This window comes from Rhipicephalus microplus, chromosome 2 (genome assembly GCF_043290135.1).
Source record: "Rhipicephalus microplus isolate Deutch F79 chromosome 2, USDA_Rmic, whole genome shotgun sequence".
In the NCBI taxonomy this organism is placed as follows: domain Eukaryota; kingdom Metazoa; phylum Arthropoda; class Arachnida; order Ixodida; family Ixodidae; genus Rhipicephalus; species Rhipicephalus microplus.
Genome location: NC_134701.1, coordinates 200410921 through 200434750, shown reverse-complemented (window position 1 = coordinate 200434750; position 23830 = coordinate 200410921). Strand labels below are relative to the sequence as shown.

The following is a 23830-nucleotide window of genomic DNA, read 5'->3' as shown; positions in this document are numbered from 1 at the left end:
ACAGTTGCGGCTGTTGCTTTCGGTGAGGGCACCACTTTTTGAGGACGCAAGACATATGCCGGTTCGTGTCTGAACATGGTTCCGGTGACATTTATGACTGCTTGTGTGCTCTTTTATGTGATCATGTGCGCAAGCAAGTTTTTCTGGCGTTTGTCATGTTTCTTTGATGTGTGCGTATGTGGAAGGTAGCCTTCTCTGCAGTGCGATGCCAAAACTGTTGAGTTGCTCTGCGATTCAAAACCAGAATACACCCCCCCCACCCCGACTATGGAATATCACAATTTAAAATTATATATACCTTAGCATACGAATCGAGTGCTTGTAAACCAGCAAGGTCACTTTTCTTAAAAGAGATAAGAACATGAAATATATCTATCAAGTACTTCCTTGGAAAAGTGGCAGGGGGGGGAAGAAGTCAAGGCCCTCCTCTACGTAATTCCCGCCTCGGATAAATTAAATATTGAAATGGTGTGTGAACGACCCTGCTTTAGAATAAGTGTGAATAGAGACAAGTACTTAAATCCAAGTAAGGCTAATACTAATGCTGAAGCTCAGCAGATATGACCATAGGTCAGCACAAAAAAGTGGAACTCACTTGGACTCACTAAAAAATATATTTTGTGGTTTGGACACGTTCAGACTCAGACTCACGAAAATTTTCTTGCGCCAAACTGACTCAGACCCACACTCCCGAAAGTTTTCAACTGGACTCACACTCACCAAAATATCACTCACCCAAACTCGCTCACACTCAGACTCGCAGCTCGAACTGAATTTTAGTGAGTGTGAGGGAGTCGATTGATAAGGGAATTCACCGATCTTTGGCCCATAGCTTTTAAGAATGCTACCTGTGTCCTGCATCTCAACTTATTCACCACGAATGCTTGAAACAATGCCTCTTCTATTTTAGTTATATTTTCCTAATTTAGTCTTCATTTCTTTTTACTATTACTAATTGCCAGAAAATCGTATAGGTGGCAATAGAACGAAGAGCAGCTTTGTCCCATGACGATTTGTGCAACTATGCAGCCATGCACCCTTGCATTTTTTTATTTGGGGATGATTGGCTAACCAGCAATTATGTGAGCCACCAAAAGCTTTCTTTGTGCGCTGATGGTTTGATTGTACCTTGAATAATAAAACCACAGCAAAACAGTGGAATACGACTTATCATCACCACTGTGACTACTGCTGCTTCACCTTGTGGTGACTGTTCTCTCAAACAGGTTTCACAAACAATGAGCCCTAAAGATAATCTGCCATTGATACACCATACCATCTGACAAAGTATGATTCTAGCAAGTATGATGTCTCTAGGTATCACACCAGAGTTCTGCAACATTTCTCTAGCAGCTGTTCACAAAGAACTAGGTTTCAAACTTTACAACAACATTTATCTTGCATTGCCTGAACACAGAGATGATATATTTATCATCTTTGAGAAGACTGCGTTGATACAAATTTGCATAGTTTTCATGCTCCCCAAAACTTTATTGTACCAATACTGCAACACAGAACTACTACTTCAAGCAGAGGAAAGAACCCATGCATTTCAATGGAGACAGGCATGTAATATGCACAACTACAAACTTTGCTTTGAGTCTCCCAGACTTAAATCAGCATTCTGAGAAATTTGACTCAGCAAGGCACATATGACACAACAAAAATTACAGGCTTTGCTTTTATCATGCATGTACGAAAACTGTTAAGTGCTTGTTGCCATTACGCCTGCATACCATGCTTTAGTTTGAGCACCCGGGTGCGTCTAAGCCGGTCGCCTACTACCCAGCATTCATTCTCAGAGGTCGCTGGAGCAGGAACCCATGACATGCAGCAGGAAAGTCATTTTAGTATGTCTTACCAAACCAGTTCTTCAGGATCTTGCAATGCAGACTACCCAAGAAATGTTTTGACAACTTTTCTTTGCATGTTAAGCTAACTGCTGGGGAAGAGTAACATGAAGTGCAAATACATGGGAAGATTCTCGGCAGCACTTCGTGCACCACTGAAAAGCCATGCCTGAAAATGAATCTTGCATATATATTTGCAATTATAAATAACTGTAGAGTTTTGCCAACTTGGGTGCACATTATATGTGCAAAAATACAGAATGCACATGTGTTTTCAATTTTTGCAAACACACCGCCACACAATTCTTAGCCACGTGTATTGTCAGCAGCACTGCATTTGCATTCAGTTTATCCAGAACGAAAATTCTCCACTATTATTGTGTAAATGCAATGAGGTGCACTGCAACTGCGTATTCCACTACGGTTCGTTCGCAGACATGAAACATGCTTTGCACCATAAACGACTATAGCAGGGGTGTGCAAATAGTGATGACACCGAATCAAATGCGAACAGTCATCGGATACTATTCTTAAAATAGTAAGTAGACAGTTTCAAAACAGTCTTGGAGCACCACGGCATTTCATTTGAGACAAATATTCACAAAATTTCATCAGACTATCAGGCTTACTTTTCATCAACTGTAAATACAACTACAATTCCAAACATTAAGGTAAGCTCATATATAGCAGGAACCAGAGCATTCATAATATTTTGTAACTAAAGGTTCAAATTAGTAAAATTTGAACCATTCACAAATGCAGTCAATGTGAGACTTTGTCACCTAATTTTCAATAAAATTGGGACACAAAAACTGAACATTTTCCACCAAACATCACGGATACAGCTAAAGATTTAATGAGGTGGATCAATCTGTTATCCCAACATGGCTGGCGCACCGAAAGCAAGTAACAATCACTGTTTCAATCTACATCTGCAAGAGAAAGTTATGCAAACGCAACACCCACATCTGTTTTTCGTCACGAAGCTGCAAGCCCTTATTACAAGATGAAGACCGCAGCTTTAAAGTGCAAGGTGCAAAATCAGGCACAGACCTTGTTTCTGGAAATTAAACCTAGGACAAGTGATCCCTACATATCCCGAAAAGTCGCCCTGTTTTGACTCTGGTTGAAGGTCTGCCTCACTTTTAGCAATTCTTAAAGGACCGGAATTTTGAGGAACCTTGCTTCAGACAATGATGCCCTTCTGACACATTGTCTGATGATGCCCTTCTGGCAAAATGTCTTAGTCGAAGAAAGCTGAATATTTATTTCTGCATAAAGGCGCAAACCAGCGATGAGCAGATAACATGTATAAAATGAGTGCCAGCAGGCCCGAAGCCTACAAGTGACTGCAGAATTTCACAAGTGAACCAACAAGTATCAGTTTGTACTCAGAACAAGTGCAACAGCTTACCCTCACAAAAATGCATTAGCTCTAAAAATAAAATATCACGACAAATGGTGATGTACCTGACTGATCATGGTGGTCATTGGCACGAACCCATCTTCTGTTGCGGCGCCTCGTGTTATGCCCCAATCCTCGAGAACCATCTTGTTGTGCAGAGGCTGCACAATAAAGGGAAAGTAACCTTTGAAATTGACTTTTGATAACACTTGGTGCTGTGAATGTACTAGAATTACTACGTACACTGGAAGTGACCGATTTGGGCAACATATATGCTAAATCAGCAGTAAAACACAGTTTCATGGTACTAAAACACTCTCTAGCTTTGGGCAGTGCTGCCATGAACATTATGTACAAGGACAGTGACTTTCCATAAATAGGAATCTTAAATAGAACAGCAACTTAAATGGATCTGCCCCTAATATGATTGATTTCATACCTGAATTCTGCACCCCTACTCCTCTTTCCATAAACGAAACTCCTGTTAAACGAAGCACATTTTCCTGGTCCCTTGAACTTCCATTTAATGAAAGTCTACAGTATTCTTTCTACTGTATGCAGTGAGTAATGTACAAACTTGTACAATCATTTGTCTTGTTATGGCCATCAAGTGTCATTTCATAGCTGCTCTAGCTGCTAGTGTTATGAACAATACAGGAGAAACAATTAATTGAATGATTACCATTAGTGACGAATTATCTGTGCTACCAGCATTGCGTCATTACAAAAACTTCTGGGATATATACCAGTCAAAGAAAACAATACAATTATGATGTGTGCCACAGTGGGGGGCTCCAGATGAACTTTTACTACCTAGGATTTTTTAATGTGCACCTATCTAACTGAAAGCATATAAGCCCTTTCTGAATGCGGTCACGGAGACCGAGCATCAAACCTGCATCCTTGTGACTCACATGTCATAATGTGCCTCAGAGCTTGTTTCATTATTTAGCTAATGATAGAATTACACACTGAATGCATAGGACTCGAAGGTGAAAATTTGGCAGAAGCCTGCCAAGTCAGGATGCAAAATTGGAGAAAAAAAGAAAACTCCAACCAAAATTTTTAAAAAATCCGACCTTTTAGAAGCATGACCAACTTCTGAAGAAGTAGCCAATATTGCATCAAAATGTTGGACTTCCTAAATTAAATTTTATTTAGACTTTTCTCTTGTCTCCAGCATGCGTAAGACTGCTCTTTAACACTCGCACCTTCTTAGTGTCGTGTTATACACAAAGGAATTTTTTTATGTAAGGGAGAGGGCAAATTGATTTTTGATAAAAATTCTACGATAGTCACGCTCCTGCCATCTTTGCCTGCCAACTCTACATCGAGGATAAAATGCTGGAGCCTAAGTGACATCGAAATGACTAATAAAAAGATTCTTAACTATTTCATTCTTGATTTGAGGGCACTTGTTTACTATCGAAAAGTAGCACGACGTTAAAATTTATTGCATACCTGTTCGTTTTTTACAAACAACAAAGTTGCAAGCAACTTGAGATACAGATGAACCCCTTTGTATGAGGCACGAATTAAAAGACCACTGGGTAAAACACACACCAGCATGGCTGCATCAAAATAGACATTATTTGGAAAAGCAGAATGTAATACCCTGCTTTTAAGAGACCTCTTGTATAAGGGACAAAAGCTACTCCTCAGGGCATTTCTCTTACAAAGGAATCGAGCCGTCTTCATCATCAAATTTTAGTGACTACATCGAAACTGACCGCATCCTGTACACAGAAAACACTGCGTGTCGTCACTTCCGTTAAATAAAACTACTACGTGAACACTGGCTTACACAAAAACGAACCTGGAACCCCACTCACCTACATCAAATGCAACAGGGTATCCCGACATACCCAGACGATCTTCCTGCAAGAAACAGCATGGGACATGTTTCGTACACAGGGCTGTATAAACAACACACACTTGGAAGAGGAAAAAGGATAACATGCCATAACTGGACATTTACTAGAACACAAATAACTAAGAAACCTTCATGAAATAAAATCCAAGTTTTATTAACATTAAGTGCCATAATTTGACTCAAATCTGCACATCCCATCAAGGTCAAAAGGGGATGCTGGGTGAGGCCATACATGAACTCTCTCAATACTTTTTTCGCTCCTTGCATTCTTAACCAAGCATTAATGTACAAAATATGAAAGATGTTGCCACGTCATAACATAACGTGACAAGGTTATAAAACAAGAGTATATGATTGAACACTCATCTCACAATTAACAAGTCACTGATCAAGGACAGAAAACGAGGTTCCGAATTTTGTGTCAGCAATAAGATCAGAGAAAACATCACTAATATGTATACTTTTCTTAAGCCTTCTCCAGTTAAAATCTTATTATGAGAAATTTCAAACTGCGACTTTATAGAGCCTAAAGTATTCGTTACTGTCATTGCTCATCCTATGCCCACTGGTTGGCGCGTACCACTGTCGCGAGCTGTCGACAGAGGTTAACTGTGCCCTTGAACACGTGGTGCGGCCGACAGCACAATGTCCTGTAAAAAGCCTTCAATCTTATCGGAAAAAAAAAAAATGCGGGAAAAGGCCTATCAATGATTGAGACAGCGGCACCAGTACTTGCAGTGATGTGACAGGTAAAAGCTACGAGCCGGCTATCTGCCCAGCAGTGCTATTATTTCATGGATGAGCCTTTCCCCGTCACCTCCCTCCCCCCTTGGGCAGGAACACAAAATGCACAGTGGAATGTGCACTATTGGCAGAAGCAAAACCGGCTTGCACTAGCCATGTTGAGCCAACAGGATGCTCGCCAAATGCATGGCAACTGTGCACTGACAACAAGGGAGTGAGAAATAACATTCCAACAGCAAGTGCGGGAACACAGTACAGCAAGGGCCCTGGTAATCACACCTATGTTATTCACGTTTTTCGTGTTCTGAATAGTTTCACTTGAGACAAGGCCTCAGACCGAAAAAGGGAGGAGCCATTTTTCAAACACACAAAATATAACTTTATGACATCTGCAAAAACAAAAAACAAACAAGCAATCGCAAAACAGAGCGAACTGAAGCGATAAAACTACCCCTATCGGCAATGCATTAGCTATGCAATACTTAGGACCGTTAAAGAAAAAGGGGGCGGGGGGGAGGGCAACGTCATCAGTTGTCGCAATGCTTGCATTGGCTTGGCAGCGTAGCCGTTGTGGGCACGACGAGTCGGCGGCACGAGCAATCGTGGGGTGGACAAGGACACAGGTAGGCTGAGACGTCTCTGGCACGGAGGAATCTAGGCACGGAAGGCCGGCAATCCTCTTGCCCACGTACATCGCACACAGGCGAACAGCAGGCCGTTGGTGTGAATGGGCGAAGCACCCGGCAGCAGGAACCGTGAGTGACTCAGCTGCGGAGGCCCATAGACGCTGTTGGGCGCTTCATAGTCGCTCCCGAAGGACAACAGTACGGACGCTTGCACCAGCGTCGTGTTGCTCTCTTGCTTCCTTGGGTCTCACTCGGTAACTGGGGCGGCAAAGTCGGCTCGCCGCAAAGGTTTGGCAGCCTGGATCAACTGTGAGGATGGAGGTAACGCCTTGTCTCCAGGATCGCCCATTTCCAAGGACGTCTGGGGACAGACGGTGTCAGGCCCTATGTGCTCAAACCCGAAGTGCAATGGCACAGACCCTGACACCTGTGTCTTTTCTTCTGCACTCTCCAAGTCAGACTCTTGGCATTCTACCTTGTCGTCGTACTCTTCCTCTCTCTCACTGCCGTGCCATCCTCTTATTCGACATGATTGCTCTTGTCATTTTCTCCTCTACTGCTGCCGTGCCGCTTTTCAATTGGTCGTGGCCCTTTTTGAAGTCATCTGTTGACACGTGCGATTGCCCGCAAACGTCTTTGTTTTCCTTGCGCCACAAGTGTTCGTTGCACACGCCGCAGTCATGTCTACGTCACCGCATTCGCCGCACTGGCAACACCCAAAACAAAACACCGAGAACACATCATTGCCACAACTGACACACTGAAGCCACCCTCACTCATCCGAACCAATAAATAGCAGACGATGTATTACATGTGACTAAAAAATTGACTAGGTGCTTCAGCAGGTATCGCATTTAGATGCAGAAGATGAAACATCATTGAGAGGACTCCCTTCTTGTCAGTGCACAATTGCCACGCATGTGGTGACTGTCTTGTTGGCTCAACATGGCGAGTGAAAGCGTGTTTTGCTTCTGCAAAAACCCCAGTGTTTGCTCATGGCAAATCACTGTGCAGATGCATGAGCCATGCGCGTCAGGGTTAGCCAGACGAGTCATCTATAGGGCCTGCTGCCATTTCAGTGATTTGTGTGCTACCGTCTTAGTTCGCCATTACCACCATGCTTTCATATGGACATGCGGAAGAGCAGGAATATCTTTGGAGCTTTAGTAAATAAAGGTAAAGAAAGGGCCTCATGAAGGGCACTTTCAGCCAACACTTACTGTGGCATCGCATCAATTTCTAAGCAATGATATGCATCAGGGTGTGCAAATTGTACATCACAGTTACTGCAAAGTACTGTTCTGTACATAGTCATGCCGCATTTCTGGCAGTCTGCCTCTTTCATGGTGCCACCATGCATGCACCCTTTTTAAAATGAAAAAGTCACTTTACGCCTCCGCATATCTGAGGCTTTTGCTCTGACAATACCGGTTGTCCCGGGTCCCGAAGAAACCCTACCACAGCGCCAGAAGGTAGCAAGAAAAATAGAAAAGGTGGTGGCAATTGATTATGTTTTACTATAATCACTGAGAAATATGCAGGACGTGCTCATTACCTTCAAGCTCTTTCAGTGGTTTCATACTCCATTTCAGCCACGTGAGAGGAGCAGTTCATTTCTTACCAAATTTTATTCTGAAATTTTTATCTGGCATATGTTGTAATTTTGCAGTCTTTAGACAGATGTACTACATTAAAACGACTGTCGGGAATGTTACCTAAATAATGCTAGGAAAAAGAAAAGGATATGTGTGAGCATAACATTGCATTCTAACACCTCAATTAAATGGATAGAGGGTTTTTCTCACTTTAAGATGTGTTGTTACAACACATACGCAGTGCTGCACCAGGAAATCTATCCCTACTCCTGTAAATGATGCCTTTGACCATTGGGATGTGGGTGGCAAGCATTACTCACCAGAAGTTTCAAGGCATTGTGCCAATGGCCACGGCTCGTGGGGTTCGAATATGAGCCGCATCTCTTGGAACACACGGAGACAGTCGCGCACGCATGCAAACTAACTTGTGTAAATTTATTCACTGCATGATGAGCTCGCCAGACAAATTCAATATATCACTAGAGATGCGGGTAAAAAACACGAGTTTACTAAGAAATTACTGATTTTTTATTTTCACTTGTTTTGGCAAGATTACTGCCTCTACTGTTTGGAAAAAAAAAATCTATGTCAAGACTCAACTGGAAATGCTTTAAAAATTGCTTCTAAAGAGCACAAGGTAGCCAAAAGTGTGCAGTCTTCGAGCACCTTGCTGCTGATAATGCACCGCCACTTGGCATTTCGATCGTGTTAGACGAAGAGCCGAACCTGACTCTTCATATAACTACGGTTTCCCGCGCTGCTCCAGCGCAAGTCCAGCTCTGGGCAAACATGGCTGCTGGTTGTTGCACAGGTCTCACATAACCAGCGACTTGGACGTGATGCCCAAATGCTTATAGTAGGAGCCTTCAAGAGATGAATAATTCAATGCAATAACTACCAAATATCTGAAAACTATCAAGTTTATGGTTTTCTAATGGACCATTAATATTCAAATACTCAATTCATATAATGTTTTTCAAATACTCGGAAAGAAATACAATTTACATAAAAAACCTCGTTTCTAGAAATCTCAGAACTTCTGAAAAATCATAACTCGAGAGGATGACTAGCCAAACTTTTGATTTTACCGAAAATTCATCTTCGTGCCATGCCATCAGGCTAACTAATCTTTGACCTGAATTTGTCAAGCCACTACATATCTCCACAAGAGTGACTTGCATGCTGGCAGCATGCACATCACCATCGGGGAGGGCCCACTACCACATGCTCAAAACTTACAGCCATTGCCGAAGACCGGTGCATGGCATGGAGCAGATGGGCGTGCTCTTGGATCATGCGGATGTCACGGTAATCGCAGATGCCCATCTGAAAAATGTCCTGGCCTGTGAAAAGCCACATGCTGCTTGGTGTCGCTCCATGCCACATCAGAAGCTTGGCGTACACGGCTGCCCTCTGGTGGATCACACCAGCCGCAGATAGGAAGGACGTCCACGCCATCACATTTGAGGCACGCCATTCTGCAATGTCATAAGAACACTTCAAAACAAGACACAATGGAAAAAAGCAAGACAGAACAGCCCTTTAAACATGTGAATTACAACACAGTGTAATTTTTTTAAAAGGTGTACTGACACGATTCTTTACGCACCGCAGTTAGCCAACACGTATAAAATATTTTCTTTGATTTTAAAGTTTTCGCCACTGGGCATCAACAAGCCAACCCCACAGCAATGGTCAATATCCCAACGAGTCAACACGGTTCTATTGAGCTTGCGAACTCTGTGTCCTGCATGCCGCCTATATCACAAAAACCACTTCTGGGGTCACTGGAGACAACGCGTGCATCATTGTTTACGTGTAATACGAGCAGATGACGGTTCTGCCGCTAGCATATTGTGAAACGCTGCCTCCCTATGATGTTACACTGCCACTACATGTCACGGAAAAGCTATTCTCTTGATATTGAAACCGAAAGTGTCTTTTTAATGTAGCGGTATTAAAATATATGCGACGCATTCCCTGGCACCAGAGTGCTCTTGTTAAGGTTCTCGAAACCAGCGTTCATATTCAGAATAATTATCCCAAAATGTTTTATATTCCTGTCAGCCCTTCTTTGAGGCTTCAGATGAAAAAGCGTCCGTAATAAAGTAGGAGAGGAAAGACTTTATTGAAGAGAAAGAAGAGAAGGCAGCATGTTAAGAGTGTGTGTTTAACTCGTCACTATAGACGTAAGCATGACCAAGGGCAATGATAGCAGTAACTTTAGTGATATAAATAGTATCAGTCGCAGAGCCACCCGTACGCCCTTTAAATAGAGAACTAAGAACAGATACAAAAAACCACTATTACCATATGTTGTTTCAGAGAAACATTGACATCCAATGTGCAACTACAAGTTAAGCAAGAATGACGTCGCAGAAGTCCTCCTCTCCATATTTGGTTGATGTAGCAGCAGCTTTGATGCGGCACGTGCCATTTTTACTTTGGGGACTCCAGATTTCGAAGGAAATGGCCAACAGAAGCAGAACAAAACAAACTGATTAGATTAAAACTAAATTTCTTACCTCAAAAAACAATGTCATCACCATCATCGCACGAGGTTGCAGTGAAATTTCAAATGTGGTTGCTCCACACACACATGCACACACACACATGCACACACACACAAATATAACAAAGGAACTCGTGCCATGTACCTTGCATTATGTATGCCATATTTGAAACATGCACGGCACAGGCCCATAACGCCATTTTGAAAAAATGTTTATCACATAGAAGAAAGAAAAATCATGTTTCATGCAGCAGCATGCATATGATACCATTTTGCACATATGTTTGAAAGAAGAAAGCAAGCAGAAATAAATTAGTGAAGTAGACATGGTAAAAGGAATAAGAATTGTGCCGCAGTTTCAAAATCACCCAACACAAATGAATTTCTAAATTTAGATACAGGTCCTCTTTTTCAATGTAGAAAGTATATTTTTAATCAAATAGACTAGGAGGGACCGGTAGTTTATTAGATTACAGTTATGCTCACTTCAGAAAAAAAAATGAAAGGACAAAATGATTGCAGAGTAGTTGCAAAGTAGAAGAGTTGAACGTCCTGAATTAAACCAAATACTAGTTGGGTTTAATAATCGATAACTCTTTCTTCAAATACTGCACGTAATTAGGTGAACTTGACTTAGCATCAAGCTGTGGGATAGAAATGCCGCGTTTCACATGATGATAGCCCTTGAAATGCATTAGAAATATCACAGTTAGCTTCAAAACTGTAGGTGCATGATTTCTCAAAAAATTAAAACCCCCAAAGTATTCACATTTCACTTTTAAATATAGTTAAATGCTAAGAGTGGCTAGCTTCATAGCTGCCAATTCACTTAACACGAAATACCGTATAGTCACAAGAACACGAAAAATTCGGAGAGTTAGCATCGACTTAATGTGGCAGACAGTGTGTATGATGATTGTGGAGAAAGGAATGGTGAAGGTGAGGACTGAACTTAAGCTTCGACTCATTCACAAACTGCTCATCTCTCATTATTATCAGCACAACAGGGGGCACAGAAAATGGCCTTACCTTCCTGATGTCTTAAGATTTATTGCCATTTGCACGGTGCCACATGGGAGAATCAAATTGCACGCTGTTCGTCACCTAATGTCTTCGCTAGAACTCATTTGACTGAGAAATAAGCACTCTCGGCACCAAGGCATGCTCAATGCAGTACAGTGAAACCCCAATTATATTACTTTTAGGGGATCACGCGAAACAGACATATAATCCGGGTGTAGTATAATCGACGAATTAAGATTATAGACCGTGAGACTCAGCCTTGCCCAAAAAACGGGTACAGACTACCTGAATGAGCCCACGGCACGACCTTCCGCCTTTGCAGTGAAGGTAGATTAAATTATTGTTGCCAGTGGTAGCTAACGGCAGCAATAATTAGTTGAAGGATGTCCGAATGAATCTTTATTCTCAGCCTTAAAAACAACCAAATCCAACACGCATCTTTCTACCGATAAATAGAGTCGAAAAATTGCCTGCGCGTGAGAACGAAACCGAAACTGTGTTGCCATGAGCCTCCCATCAGAAGAGTGGATGCAGTGTCGTTGCTATTGCATAATGGCGACGAACAACGAGTTCATGTGTGATGCGTTCGTGCGCAACTGAGCTGTGTGCGTTGTAATTTGTCGCCTCGTGAACTGCAACTAGTGGTGTCCTGCTGTTGTTATGAACGTTGACGTCAAGTGAAAGCAAATTTGTACAGCAAAAGCGGCTGCGTCGTGCCCTTATGCGTGGGCAAACCAGTGACTGCGAGTGTGACCGAGGCAGAAGATCAGCCGTATCTCGACCAGGAAATGTTTTCACAGACCAAAAATGTGAAAATATCAGCTTCTTGGTCAGCTGCACCTACTCTATGTGCATAGAGCTTGACTAGGTAACGACCCCAGATACGTATGCATGCGATTGACATGTATGTAGGAGTGCATGAACTTCCGAGAGAATAAATTTTCCATTTGATCAAGATGACTCTACTCTTCTTGTAGTCCTCCTTGGGGTATGCAAGTTCATAGTATTTTGCACTTGTGAATATTTGGTTGACATGTGATTAGAGTAAAGGTGGTTTTTTTCTTTTCGACGGAATCTGAATGTCAGTGTAAGATGCGGGGTCGATGTAAAACTGCGTCATATAACCAAGGTTTTTAATACATTGTTTCTATGGGGATTTTGCCAGGACCAAACCGATTCGTAGTAAAATGCAGGTCGTCGCGAAACCGGGGGGCGTATAATCAAAGTTCCACTGTACACATACAACATTTGAAATAGAATCATGTTAAAAATACTTTATACAAGACTTTTTACACATAGGGTGGTTCCCAGTTGCACTGCATGTAGTAAAATATACTTATCAATTTTAGCAAATTCAACATGACAGGCACCATGTAGGATTCTAGGCTATCGTTTCAACGTGCAATGGGCAAACTTGCTGGTTGGTTACATTGTAAAAAGCAGGAACAGACTCCAGCTAATGGTACCATAATATGCATTGCTTACTTCTATGTTTCCCTGCTTGTGGACACAGAGCGGAGTTGCTGAAATGTGTGTTTATATTTTATTATTACTGTAATATTGTTCATTTCAAAAGTCACTGTTATGGGCATCATTAGGTGAAATACCATTAGATTCAGACATGTGGCAGCTAGGCCAAAAAAAATAATTTTATCCAGGATGTTAGTGCCTGAAGAGAGCACTACAGAACATCTATGAAATATTAAGGGCAAATGTCTAGCATAACATATTTAAAATCGATTTTAAAGAGCATACCACGCCACTGAGTAAGGTGCAGAGCCCCTCGCGACGCCGAAATCAACACGGAGGGAACGTAACCAAACCGATGTAAGAAGTTTGTGTTGGCTTTCTTTTGGCATGCACCTTGCGCTTGTACTATCTGCGATTAGTTCCTTTGTGCCTGCAGCTTTGTGCGAGCTGTCAGTGCGGTGCAAACGCACGTGGCATTTACGTCACAGCTTTGCATGGTCACGTAGCCAGCAGTGTTTACCTTGCCACAGGAGCTGCTCCTCCCTAGCTTGGTGCTTTTTGAAACCAAAACAGCAACTCGGCGCTCCAAAAACGTCTTTAAATAAGTAACCGTCATGCACTTGAGCAAGCGAGGTTCCCAGCCATGACAAGTGGGTCATAAGCTACCCATTGGAAGAAAGAAATGAGCAAAATTTTTGTGTATGTGGTCCTTTAACTATTGAATGTCATTTCTTGCGCTCGTGTAGCCCGGGTATTACTCTAATTCAGTTACTTTTTGTTCCCCTTTTCTGTTGTCATGCTATGCAATATCTGAGCAATTTCTGTAATTTACAAGAGTTGAAGTTCAACACTCATCTTGCATGCTTGGCCTTCATCATTCGTGTTGCATGTTAGGCAGAAGCTCGAAAGGTTAGCCCATTTGCTTCTCAGCATTTATAAATACCTGGATAGAGCAGGCCTAATGCAGGACACTGACACACAAGACGCACTTTTTCTGTGTGACATTGATCTTCCTGTGTCCCGACTAAATCTGCACTATATAATATGTATTTATAAGTGTGAGTCAGCTAGTCCATCAACGTTACGCTGCTCAGCCATACAAGTGCTTCCTACACCCAATGTACTAACATTTCCTTTAAATGTGTCAAGCGCATGCTTTCATTCCTTGTTTCATGCTACCTTTTTTTTGCTGTGGCTGCTGGCTATCACCGGTAACGTCCCTGTCATCCCTAGTGCTGTTATGATGACCTGAAATAAAACGTGGGAGATGCGATGACTCAAGAGCACACGCGATTCGGCACAAACCAAATTCGCAATGCAGAATCTCAAATCGTCAGGGTGACACTTTACCGCTAGGCCCAGTGCCACAAGTGAGTTACACATAACATTGGGGTAAAGTGACAGCATTAATTGTGATGAATAGGAAGTGAAAGCTTAGCGAACACTATTAGTACAGTGTAGACCACTTATAAAATAACCGCTTATAGTGCAGAACTGCTTACAATGCGGTGTTTTTCTACTCCCGTTTACCATCCCACATGTATACACATACCGCTTATTGTGCAGTCTCCCAAGATGCAAGATCGGTTATAATGCGGTTGCCAGAAATTGTTTGTGACAAATGCGGTAGCAAGTGCGCTTCTGAAAGGAGGTGCACTGAGTGCGCCGCTGGAGAGAGAATGACGAGATTGTTACGGAGGAGGAGGGGACACAGAGTGAAGAAACGAAGGGCGGAGAGAAGAAAAAGAAAATGAAAAATAGACCACAGGACACTGCACGGGGACTTACGTTATAAGCGGTCTATACTGTATTCAGTAGATACAAATACATGATTTGAAAGCTATCGTATGAAGCGAAGTGGTTGGTGAGACGTTGTACAACTAAGCAAGACGTACACAACACTTCAATTTCATTTTGCAACATACTCACACACTGCACCATTCACAAGCTATAATAAAATACACACATGGCAAGCACATACAAGGTCATAAATACTGTATTTACTCACGTAACAAACCTACTCGCACAATAAATGCACCCATAACTTCAGTTGTCAAAATTTAGATCCCCCCCCCCCCCCCGCGTAATAAACGCATCCCCTACATTCATCCGCTGCAGTCCCGCTAACCGACACCTGGCGCCTACTTACCCGGTAAATATCTTCCATTTTTTGTCGCGTGCCATATTGTTCTAATGCAATTGCATTTCTTAGTTGGGCTATGTCAGGTGTCCATCGGGATCCGTCCACCACCCTCTCCCATAGCAAAATCTGCAGGGCAAGCGTGTCCCTAGCAACCGGATGTTTGCTCTCTCTCCTCCCTACGCCCCACTCTCCTGTCCGTTTGCGCCTCACTCTCGACCGTTCGCTGGCTAAACGTCTCTCAAGAACATCCGGAAATGTGTGCTCGAGATGCCAATGCAAAACGCCAATGCCGAGAACACTGTTTGTTTTGTTCACTTCATAGTACTTTTTTAATCGTGCACGCTAGCTACTAGTGCTGGAAACGCATACCGTGTTTCTCGCGACAAAAAAAAAAAAAATCGCCATGAGCGGTGAACTATTGGCTGCACGGTATTAAAAAAAAAAAAAAACAGCTCGCGGAATATAGTGCCATCAACCAACGAAGATAAGTAAAGGGCAACAATGTGGGTCCGGCAGCGGCATGATGTGCAGTCGCTACAGTGTCTTCTGCTTCATTTTGCAGATTGCCGCCAGTCTGGGAAACCACTATCTCCACTTGCATGCCCCTTCCAAAAACCACCTTTGCAACGCGCCCTTCAAACGGCATGACGAAGCCTTCAATAACAGCACGTGCGCCAAATCATCGACTCTCTGGGACGTGCCCGCTGCCACGTGGTGCTCGCCCGTCGGCTGGTCCATGATCAGCTGGCCAAATTGCACACGGCGTGGGACGGCAGCGACACCTACCTGGAGGCAAACGGACATAAAAGCATCGTCGCCGACGCTCCCCTTCAGTGGGTCCGGCAGCGGCATGATGTGCAGTCGCTACAGTGTCTTCTGCTTCATTTTGCAGGTAGGGAATCCGTACCGGTATAAATGCCATAGAAGTGACAACCGTTTTTTGCTGCTTCTGCCGGACCCTACCTGCGCATGGCTTTTGAGTGTTGTCACTAGTGTAAAAATTGTCTTGAGATTTTTGCTACTTTTGTCTGGTGACGTCGAGACCAATCCAGGCCCCGCATCCAAAACTGAACAAATGTTATTAGAATTGCTAGCTGGGCAAACACGTATTAGCGAAGATATATTAGCACTCACCACAAGGGTTGCAGCGTTCGAAGCCCGTCTAACAAAGTTGGAGTCTAGTGTCACTGATAATAACGATCTTGTGAAACGTGTGCCGGAAATGGAGATTAAAATTAACGATCTAACTAAAGCAGCGCACACACTTGATCGCAAAAACGACGACTTGGAAAATCGATCACGACGAAATAACCTTATAATACATGGATTGCTGGAACCACATGATGAGAAACCCGAGCAGCTACTACCGTCGGTCGTGAACCTTATATCAACGAAGCTTGATATTGAATGTGACAACATCGAACGCTGTCATCGCCTCGGAATACGCAGAAGCGACAGTCCAAGGCCAGTAATTATCAAGCTACTCGATTTTCGAACCAAATCCGAGATCTTAAGCAAGGCTAGCAAATTAAAAGGAACGGATGTCTTCATCAACGAAGATTTTTCAGTCAGGGTTCGACAAATCCGCAAGGAACTATGGCAACACTCTACTGACCTAAGAAAAGTAGCCAAAAAAGTACGACTACAGTACGATCAGTTAGTAATTGACAGTGTTCGCTACGTCTGGGACAACGTCACAAAGTCAGTTATTGAAGCGTCTAGCAATCGTGTTCCCCGTAGCAATGAATGACTTTCTGGAAGCCAGCGTAAATTAGTGCTTCTGAACGTAAATGCTCGCAGTTTGGTGAATAAGACTGTAGATTTTAATTGGCTCATCCAAACTTACGCCCCATCACTAATTTGTGTTACTGAGACATGGTTAAATAATACTATTTCTGAGGCTGAATTCCTACCCCCGGGTTTCTCGGTGCTACGTAAAGACTGAGAGGACAGCCGCGGTGGCGGTGTCGCCATCTTCTTAAAGAATAGTTTGAAGTTCTATCCATTACCCGACCTTCCCGAGTCAGAATCTTTATGGTGCAAAATCAGCGTTGGGGGGAAAATAACCGTATTAGGCGTAATATATCGGCCTCCTGGTACTGACCACGTTGTTTTTCCTGCTATTAGTGATTATATATTGAAAAACAGGCTTCACAAATTTAAACTGATTTTATGTGGTGATTTTAATGTACCGCATGTTGACTGGAATTTACTCTTACCCACTGGTCGCGATAGGGCACTCAGTGAAGCTTTAGTTGACCTTGTTGTGTCGTTTGATCTTACCCGAGTAGTCGATGTTCCTACGCGGGAAAATGCAATTTTAGACCTTGTATTCTTGAATGAGGCTGTACAGCAGAATGGTTTTGAATGTGAAGCAGTGAATGGGGTATCTGACCACAAGGCTGTCCTTCTTAGCTTGAATGTTGCCTGTGAACCCAAACTTCCGACGTACAAAACGGTTCTGGATTTTACCCACGCGGACGACAATTCAATTCTTGCAGTTCTAGCAGCGTCTTTTGATGATTTCTTGTTCAATAGCAACCAATGTCATGTGGACTTGTTAGTTGATCAGTTTTATAAGATTGTTGAACACTGCATACACACATATGTCCCACAGAAGTGCCTAAAACGAAACCCTCGGCATCCTTGGCTAAACAGAGAAATTATTCAGCTTACTCGGCGAATAAAGCGACTTCGAAGGCATCGTAACACTCTCCTAAACAACCAGCACTTATTGAACTCTCTGAAAACAGAGCTAAGAGAAAAAATGCATGCTGCCCGCAAATTCTACTATGAAAGTTCGTTAACAACCTTTATGAAAAACGACCCATCTAAATTCTGGAAAACTCTTAATCCTGCAGGCCCGACATCTTCCTTACTTATTGTGAACGAGCAGCCCTCTTCGGATTCTTTAACTATCTCGGAAGCGTTCAATGGTTATTTCAAATCAGTGTTTAGTACAGATGATGGTACCAGTCCCGCTTTCGGTCTTGACAGTTAATTGCCTGCCTTCCCAGAACTACAGATTAGTTACGCTGGAGTTGTCAATCTCCTACTGAACATCGACACAAATAAGAGTGCCGGCGCTGATAACATCCCTAACACATTTTTAAAACGTTACGCTGAATGGAATGCGAGGTATTTAACAGTCATTTTTCAGAGATCCCTTGAAACAGGAATTGTACCGCAGATTTGGAAAAATGCAAAAGTTGTTCTGGTGTTCAAATCTGGCGACAAACAAGTAATTCCAAACTATCGACCTATTTCATTAATCTGCACCTGCTGTAAAATTCTAGAGCACATTATTCACAAACATGTAGTCACATATTTAACTGAAAACAACCTCCTCTCCCAAAATCAACATGGCTTTCGTGCAGGATTTTCAACAGTCACGCAGTTGCTGGGGTTTACGCATGACATCGCTTCGACTTTAAACGATCGCGGTCAAGTGGACGCCATTTTTATTGACTACTCGAAAGCGTTTGATACTGTTTGCCACAATAAACTCCTCCTCAAATTAAAAGCCTTTCTGCGCGGCACTCACGGCATTCGCTTGTTATCTTGGCTTTCAGATTACCTAAATTTAAGGCAGCAGTTTGTCGCGTTTAACAATTCGCATTCGTCATCCCTCCCTGTCACATCAGGTGTGCCGCAGGGCTCGGTCCTTGGGCCTCTTCTTTTCCTAATTTATCTCAACGATGTTGTCGAAATAACAAAAAATACAAAGGTCAAACTCCGTCTATACGCCAACGACTGTGTCCTCTATTCTTGTATTAGTACCTCTCGTGACCAAATACAGTTAAATAATGTTTTTTCTTCTTTCCGTACCTGGAGCTCAACGTGGCAAATGGCACTAAACCTTAACAAAACGGTAAGCATGACATTCACAAACAAGAAGGAACCCCTACGTTTTTCCTATGGCCAGAACATGAAGCATGTCAACGAATACAAGTATCTTGGCGTAACATTCTCACCGAACTTAAAATGGCATAAACATATAAACCTAATCTGCTCGAAAGCGCTCCGAAAATTGGGCTTCTTGAAGCGAACGTTAAAAGATGCAACTCACGAATGCAAACTAACAGCATACAAATCCCTGATACGGCCTGTTCTTGAATACGCCTCCGTTGTCTGGTCACCTCACTGCGCATGCGACATAGCACACTTGGAAGGTGTTCAAAAAAAAGCAATAAGATTCACATATCACCGTTATGATCACAATTTTTCGCCTTCGTCACACGCTGTACGTCTATCACTCAAATCACTTGAACACAGACGTACTTGCGAGCGTATCGGCACTTTACATAAAATCGTGAACAAGATAATCACCATTGACATGCCCTTTTCCTTTGCCAACTCCGTTGCAAACACTCGCAGGTCAAACCCCATTTACATCACACCCTTCATGCCATTTCTAGATTGTTTTAAGTTTTCATTTTTGCCTTTCACAGCGGAATTGTGGAATAATCTGGATGTTTCTCTCCGAAAGTTGCCTACCAATAGTTTTTTGAATGAACTACCAAACCATGTGTTTTGTTAGTTTAGTGTGTATTCACTGTTATGGACCCACTCCTGCAATGTCTCGAACTGTGAGACAGCAGTATTTGTAAATAAAAATAAAATAAAAGAAGCTGTTTCCAAACGGTGTACGTGTATGTTAATTGCGAAAGGCTAAGGGACCTAACTTTTTTTTTTTGCATTACCACATTTTTTGCTCATCCCGAAAAAGTTTTCATAAAATTTGCCCCTCATAATAAGCGCACTCCCAACTTTGCTCCGATTTTTCGAAAAATAAAGTGCGTTCAATACGCGAGTAAATACAGTAAGCACAATGTGATAACACAGCAGTACTAAAGGGCAAAGAGGATGTTTATCGCTTCATTCACAAGACAAGAACTGTGAAGAAAGGTGCATGTAGATACAGGTATGCCACACACATAAATTGCATCTAAGGCTTCTATACACTTGGTGTAAGAGACCCATGTCAAAGACCTACTAGACAAGGAACACCCAAGTAAGTAGGTGCACAACGACTTTTATTGCTTTTTTTTATCCTTACTTACCTGCATAAACAGTTAGTACAGTTGAGCCCACTTATAACGAACCTGAGCGAGACGCGGCATCCGTTCACTGTATCTCGAAGTTCGTAGTAAACGAAACACGGCTTTTAAAAAAAGTTGCGAGTGAAAACACAAACTTTTTTGCCCCAAAAAGTCTGTGATGCCCGTGTTTCGAAGAGCAGAAGCGATAATGGCGGTCTCGAGTTCATTTAAAACGGCAGAATGCTCGTTCGCCGAGGCCCATCGCATAAGCTGCATGAGGCACTGGCTCCAAAGTTTCGTCGTTCTCGCAAACCGATTCCTCCAAATCTCTCTCGCCACGTACTTCACAATGCCCCAATCCGTGCATGGTTCCGCAGTGTCATCTACTACATCATCGCTACTACATCATCTACTACTACATCATCATCGGCCGTAATTAAACCATCGCAGCAGATGTCCCACCTGCTCTCCCAGGTCGGAGTCGACGACGAGGTGCCACAAATCGCCGCCGCAATTCGGAAGCTTCATATTGCCACATGGTTTGCTTGGGTGAGATCGAAGAGTGAAAGAAGAAAAAGACGATCTCTCTGAGCCGCTGCTTGAGTAGTCGACTAAACGAGCCCATTTTTTTTTTTTTTTTTCAAGCTTAGCATTGGACCTGACGTCGACGAAGTCGGCCGCGCGAAAACAGTTTTGCACGCATGTAGTCGTCACCGCCGCCCACGAAATATTCACCATCTCTACAGCTGAATACCGAGACGTTTGAAGCGGCAAGTTGGCTACCAGGTGGTCAACAGCTATGAGCAAGCGTTCCGCAACGCCGCACCTACCGCGCAGATTACGCTCAAGCCAAGCGGTCACATTTTCGACGTTTTGTTGAGCGCAGTAAAAAGTGCGCTGGTGCTCCCGTCGGCCATCATGACCACACACGCACACCAAGAGCGAACAAGAGCGCACACGCAACACACGTGCCGCCAGACCACGTGGAACAGCTCTGAGCCCGTTTCCAGTCAGAAAACGAAGCTAATTCGAGCCAGCGTGGCGGGCGTCGCAGAGCGGTGGAGACGGGCGAAGGGGTTGTGATCAAGAGAGGAGAGCAGACTTGCGAGAGAAGGGCAAGGAGTTGCGATAAAGAGAGGGGAGGATGCAAAGCTGTCGGGGAGAGCGAAAACTAGAGGGTCGCGGAGGCAGGGTCGGCGTTTAACAATGAATGCATGGGCACCTCGCTGATGCCCGATCAGTGGTCGAAATTGGTTTCCCGGGAAGTCGGGGGACCGCTGACTCCGTTTGCTGTAACCGATCAGCAGCACTCGGAGACGTTCGTTGTATGTGCAATTTTGTGACATTGAACCAATGTATATTTTCACGGTGATGCGGATATTGTTCGTTTTAAGTGGGGCCGTTATATGTGGGCTCGGCTATAATGCTGCTGAGTATCCCTGCACTATGAGCTTCTGCAATTAGCTAGCATCCTGCAGAGCTCAAGTGGTGGAACAACAGTGCTAGAAAAGTCACTGGAGGTCCCGAGTTCAATCCCAGTTCGTTGATTACAACTACTTTTTTTTCACAGTGAAACCTTATTGCGTGATAAACCAGCATTGGGTTTATATGTTGTAGTTTGACCATGGCATAGTGCATGACAAAAACTTTCCCTTTCACAATATGTATGTTCTTTTGTGTAGCAGTCTCTCAGATTGAAGTTGCACGGCCAAAATGTCACCTCACACACGTCATAAAGTCAGTGTCGTACATACAACCGGAGAGCCACAAAGAACAGCTTGCGCCTATTCAGCGGCATGTGATAAATCTGTAAAGCAATAGGTTGGACCAGTTCGACAATGCTGATCAGACACCAGCGTAGCTCAACATGCTGTCTGCATTTACCTACATTGCAGGAGAAAGGCTGCAATAAATTCCAGCAGCAAAGAGAGCCCATGCCAGTGGAGAGCCCCTGAGTAAGAGCCCCGACGAGCCTGAGGTAGTTTCTGAACACTGCTTGTTCTTATTTTATGTAAAGTTTTCTACTACAGCTGAGAGCCTTCTTCTGTTGCATTATACGTGAATTAGGAACTTTTTTTTTGCAAATGTAATAAGCCTCATTATATATGCAGGGTTGTAGTGTAGGTGTATTATGAGTAGGTGTGTCTGATGTGTAATGTAGTTTAAGAGTAATGTAGGCGCATACACTGAAATGAGCAAAAAGGTTTTAATATTTGGACCTTTGAAACAATAAAAGAGATCCATTTGAACATGAGCAAGTTTCTGCCACTTGCCCTTCAGCACTTTGACAAAGTTCAAGGCGACTCAGTCCAGCTGTTTTACTGTCTATACGCACTTACTTTGAATCATGAAAGTGCTATTTCTTCGAGCTTACCGTCTTCATACGTCCACTTTACAGCCATGGGGAGCTTCAGGCTCAGAGCTTTCTGATTGGCTCGAGGTCTGCTCCAATGCCGTCGATTGCGAAACCTCTCAACATTTCCAGGAAGTGCGATCAGTGGTTTCTGCAACATCCCAATAATGAAGACCAGCGTTAAAATGTCCCTGGAAAACTATTGGCAAAGTAACCTTCCATCACACATTGCCACTTAAACTCACACAAGCAAAATTCTAACAATTCTAGGTGATGCACGAGGAGGAAAATAAAAACAAAGAAAACAGCCAAGAAATAAAAACAATGTGAACGAGGCACTTCATAGTGGGAAACACCAGACAAACTTTGACCATCTAGTGTTCTTTAACGTTTAACACAGCACCTTCAGATTTCACCTCCTCCATGACTTCGCCACCGAGGGTGAGAATAGAACCCGCATACACACTTGGGCTCATAGCTGAGAAATGCTGTAGCCACTCAACCCCACCATGAGTAACCTCAGAGTGCTCTGCTAATGGTTAATGCAAATACCACAACCATTTGAACTATTTTAAGCTGCACAGTTTTATTACAGCGTGCAGTATATTGACATCATTTCAAACTAGTTAAGCGAAATCTGCATGAGACCTGTACCAACTGAATATCACATGCAGGTGTGTCAAAATGGCAGTGGAGACGAGTGAAGACGAATATTTCTGGTTTGTTTTCGACAAGATCCAAAGCAAATTGCGAGCAATAACCGAGTAAAATGGGAACCGAACCTTAGAACAGAAAAGCGTGGAAACACCAAATGATTGTCATTTGTTAAAGTGAGCCAAGCTCTTACTCTGTAAGAGATATATTCACTGTGCTTACACTTAAGTTAAAATTAAAAGGAAGTATATAGCCACCTACCCTCCTGGGAGCACGGAAATCCGTTTGCGCCTGAGCGCGGCCTGCAGCTGCTGGTCCCGAGGCCACACCGCCGGTGCGATTCGCCTTCATCGAGAGACAACAATTCCCGTGTGATTATGCCCATTGGACTTGTTAGATGTGCATGCGAAAAATACAGTTTACCTGAAATTCTTAGCAGTCACAACCTCATACTGCACTTACAGACCAAAAGAAACTCTGTTCCCCCCCACCCCGTTTTTCTCATGCTATTGCACACACAGAAAAGACTAACTGAGGCAC

The 23830-nt window shown here is 43.2% G+C and overlaps 1 protein-coding gene across 3 annotated transcripts in view; it reads right to left on the bottom strand.

Annotated features, from left to right (window-relative positions):
- The window catches only part of LOC119170486 (uncharacterized), a 32570-nt gene that overhangs the window by 4565 nt on the left and 4175 nt on the right, over positions 1–23830 (bottom strand). For 2 of the 3 annotated variants that reach the window (XM_075887249.1, XM_037421665.2), the window contains exons 5-10: positions 23552–23635; positions 22658–22787; positions 14278–14346; positions 9333–9571; positions 5088–5133; positions 3321–3416 (exon numbers count right to left, since the gene is read on the bottom strand). In XM_075887249.1, coding sequence (XP_075743364.1) covers positions 3321–3416; positions 5088–5133; positions 9333–9571; positions 14278–14346; positions 22658–22787; positions 23552–23635 — 664 coding nt within the window. The remainder of the gene's footprint in view (positions 1–3320; positions 3417–5087; positions 5134–9332; positions 9572–14277; positions 14347–22657; positions 22788–23551; positions 23636–23830) is intronic. The other variant, XM_037421666.2, reaches the window with a different exon arrangement.